General features: G+C 33.4%; 1 protein-coding gene across 15 annotated transcripts in view; it reads left to right on the top strand.

The window, feature by feature from the left end:
* Positions 1-7,500, top strand: part of FOXP2 (forkhead box P2) — a 544,701-nt gene that overhangs the window by 290,943 nt on the left and 246,258 nt on the right. For all 15 annotated transcript variants that reach the window (XM_032305207.1, XM_032305212.1, XM_032305203.1 and 12 more), the window contains one exon: positions 5,091-5,268. In XM_032305207.1, coding sequence (XP_032161098.1) covers positions 5,101-5,268 — 168 coding nt within the window. In that variant the 5' untranslated portion in view covers positions 5,091-5,100. The remainder of the gene's footprint in view (positions 1-5,090; positions 5,269-7,500) is intronic.

Raw genomic sequence — 7,500 nt, 5'->3', positions numbered from 1 at the left:
TTTGTTTAAACAAGTGGAGAGCAGTGGTGGGTACTTTGTAAACAACTTAATTTTCATTTACTTACAACCATATCACTTGTTATAATAAAGATCATATCACTTGCTTTAACAGCAGATATCCTTTTCCAAATCGTGTTTTAAAAGACATTCTGTTTCAGTTGTTTAAAATTAAAAATATCCATGCGCTTGTTCAATTTTTGTTCTTACACATTCAACTATGTCCTTCATATTTGGCATTTTGATTTATTAGGCAATCTTAGCATTAAAGGCTTTTAGCAAAGCAGTACTAGATTTCAAATGCACAGTGCATGGTGTCCATGATGAATTAATTCCACTAGAGCACAGAAGTTTTCATTATTTAAATGCTAGTTTCCTTCAAAAGTTTTGTAATTCAGTCAAGTTTTCAAAATAAGAATTTAACTGATATTTTGAGGTAAATGTATGTGGTTTCTTGTTGCCTGTGTAGGTTTTCCTCATATTGAACACTTTCTTGTGTGAATTTGCATAGAAATATTTAAGAATATTTAATATTGATAATTTAAAAGTGACTGAGTTATTTAAGAATACATAACTTTTTTATTTCATTCTTTTCTTTCTTTGTCATATTCAAAATCTTTTGGATTCTATGTACATATTTGGTTGATAAATTAGACACTGGAAAATACTGGACATGAAAGGTTCTTTGATGTCACTATAAATAATTTTAAGAAAAGTTCACATAAAACAGTTAAAACTTTTTATATAGACTATTATTTATTCTCAGTCTCTCAGGAAGTCATTTTCTCCATCTATTTGCTTTAATTAAACGGTCAGATGACAAAAAAAAAAAAAAGATTTAATACTAAGGCACCAAGATTGTAAGACGGAGCATCCACTTATGTGGATGGGGGATCGTGGGGGTGGTAGAGGTTATTTTTCCCTTCTTACCATCCTCGGCATACCTAGTTTGATTGATCAGTGTATCCACATCTATCTATTTACACACATACATACACACACAGGGGTTAGGGGATGGAAGAGAAGAAGGAAAGGAAAGAGGTAGGAAAGATGAGTGAGAGAGATACAGTGAGAGAGAGAGAGAGACAGAGAGAGAGAGAGAGAGAGAGAGAGAGAGAGAGATCCTGAGAGAAAAGAAGTTGAGTAAGCAACAAGGACCAATAGTGTCCCTGGTGGTGGTTAACACAGTTAACTGTACTGGCCCAGGTCAAGTATCAGACTTTTGAACATCATGGTGAATACGGAATAGGATATATGCAAGTTTCTGTTATCACTCTGGCAAATGTCTATCTCACATGGTACAGTTTTATACCAATGGAACCTATAACTCTAAAAGGAAAAAATAAAACCAACAAGTCTAGCATTCAGTACTACCCTATCATAAAGTAAGGAGGTCTAATTGAGCTATGTCTTTATATCCTGCTATTTGTACAAATAAAAGACTACATCTTGATGCAAAATAAACACAAAAGCACTGTTGTGACTATAACAGGGAGTCATATACTAATTTATATAATAAGTGGTTGTGCACGCTTTATTCAAGATTATGGCTGCAAGAAATGGCATGAATTGCTGGGTGTGTTTAATGCTGGATTATAGCAATTTGAAACATGTCAAACACATGGCTAATGCCTCATGCTTCACTCATTCTTGCGTAAACCTGCATAGCCACCATCCATTATACCCTTGGTAACAACACAATTCTGCAAGTAAATATTGTTACACTAAGTAACCTTTCAATTCAAGTTGTTTAGGAAGAGAAAATGCAATCTTGTGCAGTCAGTTCCAGTGTCAGTTTAATGTTTCAAAAGGGAAGTGGTGTAGAGAATAAGTATCTGTACAGTGACTTGCTTAAAAAAAAAAAAAAGAAGAAGAAGAAGAAGAAAGAAAAAGGAAGGAAAGGAAAACTTAATGCAAGGGAGAAAAGTAGAATTGTATCATTGGAGTGCAAGATCTGAAGAGTTATTTTCTGATGTGGCTGAAAAGTTGTGTATGATGAAAGATTTAAAGGTTTAACTAACAGTTCAGACAAACATTAAGACAGCGACTCCTAATTTCACCTTTCCCTTTAATGATCCAGAATTTATTTTCACTGATTTTTGTAAAGTGTTTGTGGTAGGATTGAGAAGAATGAATAATTTAGTTTGATGTGTTTGGGATCATAAGTACATCCACTTTGAAAGAATATGCTGAATTTGTAATTATTTAAAATATACTTTAAAAGATAAACAGCACCTCACATTGTGCCTGACATAATTTCTCTAGTAGGAAATAGGTGTGGAGATATCACTAGGAGAAACTCAGTGAATCCTGGAAAGCATCTTCATTATCCTTGAAGACAGATCTCCTTTATAGTGGACATGCTCCCAGCTGTCTTCTTTAGGTGATATGTACATTAGAATCCTCTGATTACACAATTGCCCTTCTTTTTGCCTATTAATGTTGGGTCAGATGCTTTTGTTCTGTAGAGAAAAAAGTGCTGTCACTGTTATTGTTTTTTCTTAAGCGTGATTTTACTACCTCTTAGATGATTGAACCAAAAATGTGAATCACAGTTTATACTCTAGGGTTTTATAAAGTCAAAAATTCCACAAGGTAAAATAAAATCCTCTGGATAATAGGAATTGGAAGTTATGTGGGCTTTCTTTATAATTGTAATAAAGATTTAGACCCATGACTCTGCTTGTTGATAATTCTTAATTATTTGGTGGCCTTGATTACAATACAATAATATATGCAGAATTCTTTAATTCATCCAATTAGTTCTGACATTAACTACAGAAAGGTTAATATTAAATACTGCATTTGTCTGCTATACTTAAAATACAGTTTTTTAAAATTTGTATTCTTTGTGTTGCAAACTCCACCCAGAGATGTCTTTCAAATAAATTTGGATGATGAAGTAAAAACATATACATACACATATACTCAAGATCTATTGTCAGAAATAAAATTTGAATGCAATATATAGAAGAAGTTATATCTGTCTGTTTCTATAGTTGCAGAGGACCCAAATTATAATTTTCATATAAGTAGTAAAGGCAATCAGACCTTTTCTCTGAATATTTTAAACATTGTGCATGTAAAATTTATGCCTAATTTGAATACTTATTAGCTGCCTAATCTCAGAAAAGAGTATTAGCTTTGTTTTCCTTTCCCTATAAAATCCATCACTGTGTATCAGTTTTCATTTGTATGATTTTTCTTTGTTAATGTTCAATAAGGTTATTTAACAAAACCTATTTATTCATTAGCACATTTGGTTCAAAAGTTGTTTACTGTAGTTATAGCAGTTGTTTCCTTTGTGATTATGAGAGATTTGTTGTTGTTGTTGTTTTACTTTTTTTATCAGAACAGCTTTAAGTTGTATATGTAGTTTTTTGTTATACTAACTTGCTTTGCTAGCCCAGCTACTGGTGGTCTTTTAGAAATCAGCAGGTCTGTCTTTTTTTAATTGACTTTTTAGAGTCCTAGAAATAATCTAATAATTTAGGCTTTGATGAAAATACCTGTTAAAGCGATTAAATTATAACCATTAATTTTTAATAACTATAATATTAGTATGCAAAAAACTCTATTGGAAATGTATCTGTGTTTGTATGTGTGTATCTTTCTGTGTATGTGTGTGTCTATGTGTGTGTGTGTGTGTGTGTGTGTGTCCATAATCACATTTTGTAAGAATCTGGGGAAGAGGGTTTCTCCATGCCACGAAAAGACATTAAGCTTACATTTGCTCTGTAGTAAATGCATTAAAATTGTTTAATGGACAAAAGTCTTAAAATATGACCAAGCTTAAAACAGGGAAATCGCCTAGTTACAAAAAATTAGATTGAGTGATAAGTTTAACGTCCTTCTTTACTTTAGGCTAAGTCCCCTGTCTGTCTAGCATTACTATTTAAGTCACAGCACAGCCAGGTTGTTTCTGAAATCCTGTCCGTAGAAGTAAAACAGAGAAGTGCAGCTGTTAGGTTATAGGATAGGATTCAGATATCTCTGAGAGCCAAAACTGATCTTTCTAAACCACAGATTCAAGATGTACTGTGAAATTCTGGTTTGTAAGAGCACATTGGTTCTTTATTTACTGCAAGGATTTCCACTGATCTTGGCAGGGCATCTCATTGCTATCCTGAAAGTACAGTATATTTATGCAGTGAAAATGATAAAACATTTATTACTGTAGAGAAGGTAATATGCATAATTTATGCTGTTTTTAGCACAATCATTAGTGATATTCTTGATAGATTTTATTTCCAGCTTTCATATCTAATACATGCCTGGAAAATTAATTTTATATATACTTTCATTTATTTGCCTATGTTAAAATTGAGTTTTAAGTCATCTTCAAGTGAACAGTTTGATTGCTGCTCATGCATAAGCTTAATTACTTCCCAGGAAGGACAGTATTAAATGTTTTAAATGTCAGAAAAATAAATGAATATGAGCTGTTTGATTAAAAAAATAGGCAATATCTGACGTGTTTGCAGCAGGAGCTTTTTCTTAAAATGCCTCCAAGGCAAAATTTTATTTAGTCACAAAAAAAAAGAAACCCATTATACTATTTATCATTGGTTGATACCATATGATTTGTAACACCCTTACAAAATTTTAATTTTGTATGATTAGCTGTGCATCATTAAACAACAGCTTTGCATAAGATGTGCTGTAAAATTCTGACAGAATCAAGATAGTGAATATTTAAAATAAGGCTGTATAGTCATCCATGGTTGTCAAAGGTAGATAATAGGAAACATAGAACAGAGTGTGCAATCGTGCCTTCATTTAAGCTGGTTTTATAGGTAGACTTTAAAATGTGGTCGTTCATAAATGCTATTGACCATGCTCTATGCATGGTATGTTACTTTGGCTGTTAAATGTAACCACACAAAAATTGCTTATAGAAACCATAATTTCAGTGATTAGTATCTGGACGAAAGCTGAATTTGTATTGCTTTTCTTGGTAAATGACTGTTCAAGGCGGGTTCCCCCCCCCCCTTCTAAAGATGCTGTCTCTGTAATTGGCAGAGAGGGACATCTTGATAATGGAAGTGTGAAGGTGTAACGTGTGTTAATTGATACTTCTTAATCACTTTTAGGTATTAAGTCATGATGCAGGAATCTGCGACAGAGACAATAAGCAACAGTTCAATGAATCAAAATGGAATGAGCGCTCTAAGCAGCCAATTAGATGCTGGCAGCAGAGATGGAAGATCAAGTGGTGACACCAGCTCAGATGTTAGCCCCGTAGAACTGCTGCACCTGCAACAACAGCAGGTAAGTTTTGTTTTCTTCGGTGATTCCTTAAGCCCCATCAGCCTGTTTGCTTCAGGGTGAGAGATGTATTCGTAGCAAATTGAGCATGTTGTGTGCAGCGGAGGGACGCTGAGAATTTGTTGTTATTTGGAACCTGAGCGAAGTCTCAGGAAAGATGGGATTTTTCATCTTCGTTACGTCATGCCGGCGCCAGAGTGCCCTTCAGGTGTCAAGCTATTAATTAAGTTCACAGGGTGATTTTCGGGAGGATCTGTAAAGCTTTGTAACAAATACCGGATAGCTTCTAGTTTACTGTCGAACATTGTGCTGCAGAACATGATACTTCGTTTTCCACCAGAGGGCCACATTACTTGATACTTGCTTATACAATGAATTTCTTCCAAGTCTAAGCTAAGGTGAAAAGGACCACAAGGACTTTTCATAACACAGATGCTTGCCTGTGATAGCTGCAAATATTAGCTGTTAATTAGTTGAAATGTGCTGAGAGATTGTGAACCGTCTAAACACTGTGATTGTTTATGTTGCTTTTCTTGAAAGCTCATTCCATGATGTTTTGAATATACATCTTTTGAACACGTTAAAGGGCACTTTTTGTGTTTTGTGTTTTTTGCTTTTTGGTTTTTTTGCTAGTGGCTCATAAAATGCTGTTCTTATTTAAATCTAGAGAAGTCAACAACTGCCCAGTAAAGGTACACTTTTAAGTAGCCCATTATTCTTTTTCTGTGATCGGTTCATTTTTCCCAATTTTGTTTGTCAATGACATATTCTTTTCAACCAAAGAATAGCCACTCCATTCTTCACTGATTCAGGTCTGTGGAAATAGGGACAGAAAACAGAAAGCTATCAAAGCCTATACTTCGTTAGGTCAGAATGAATATACCTGTTTTGAACAAGATTATGTGTGATTTGCCTTACAATAAAAGTTATTTCTTGAAAATTCTGGATTCCATTCAGACCAAATGCTTAAAAAATCATTAAAATGAAAATATAATGATTATTATTGAAAAATGTTTCAAATTAAGTGATACATCGTTCACAGTTTTAATGTGTGAGACAGAATGCATCTCGAAAGTTAAAGCAAATACCCACATGGCAGTCAAATTTAATAGAATTGTTATTTTAAATAACAACAGTATTTAGAAAGTTATCTTAGAGTATATGAGCTGAATAATGTTTTAACCTTTAGGCATTGTTTTCAAGAACAATCTTTTAAAAGAACTAGACATAGCACTTTGAATAGGTTCCGTATTTTGTTGGAGTTGTGTCCCTTTTCACAGACAGTCATCATTAGGAAGATAATTTTTATCTTGTTTTACAGTATTTTTTAACCATCATAAGAGTTAAATGTCTACCAAAGTCCCAGGATTAGCCTATTTTACAAGTTACCTTAAATTAATGCGGTTTTCAGAACAACCCTGCTCTGCCTTTAATCTATTTACAAGAAACATCATACCACTGGGGTGCTATCATATTCCTATTGACTCCCCTCCGTAGGAGTCCTAAGAATTAATAGCCAAATTCTATTTTGTGTAAGAAGAGAGTAGATGACGTTTATAAAAGCAGGTGAAATTAACAACTGAAAGTGGACATTGCAGTTTAGTACTAAAGGGCAATGTGTTCTGAAGGGAAATGTAAAGAAGTAACTTTTTCTTCAAAGCTCTGATTCGATCTTAAAAAGAAAACAGAGTCAAATCATGGAGGCATTTTATGATAAATCTGTAAGGTATGTTTATAACCTGAGTCTGAAGTTTACTTGGTCCTACACAGTTTGTTGATATAAACTATCAACAAGACTAAATACAAAAAGTTGTGTCCTTCTGATAACCTAGAAACTCTGCTCAGGTATTGCATGTTTGTGGAGTGCCTTCCAGAAGTGATTTAACACAATGGGTATAGTAGGTGTCTACAAAAGACACTTCAGGAAGTGTCTACAGGAAGATATGTAATAATTTGATAAATAAACATTCAGAAACCTTTGTAAATGTCTCTTCCCTTGGTTATGTTTTTACTATATTAATATAGGTAGAAAACTTAAGGTTATTGAATTTTTGTCTTTCCGTGAATGTGTTTTAGAATAGGCCTTTAAGTTCATTAGAGACTGGAATGTCTTTTCTATAAAATTATTGCAGTTACTGCTTTTAATTCAAACATATTCAGTGTGTTTTAGAAAAAAATAAAAACTGTGGAGAAAATGTTAAAACAAATTCATAGGTGACATAATTTTACAAATTT

This window comes from Mustela erminea, chromosome 11, assembly GCF_009829155.1.
Source record: "Mustela erminea isolate mMusErm1 chromosome 11, mMusErm1.Pri, whole genome shotgun sequence".
In the NCBI taxonomy this organism is placed as follows: Eukaryota; Metazoa; Chordata; class Mammalia; order Carnivora; family Mustelidae; genus Mustela; species Mustela erminea.
Note: the sequence above shows the minus strand (reverse complement) of the source record. Positions and strands in the feature narration are given on the sequence as shown.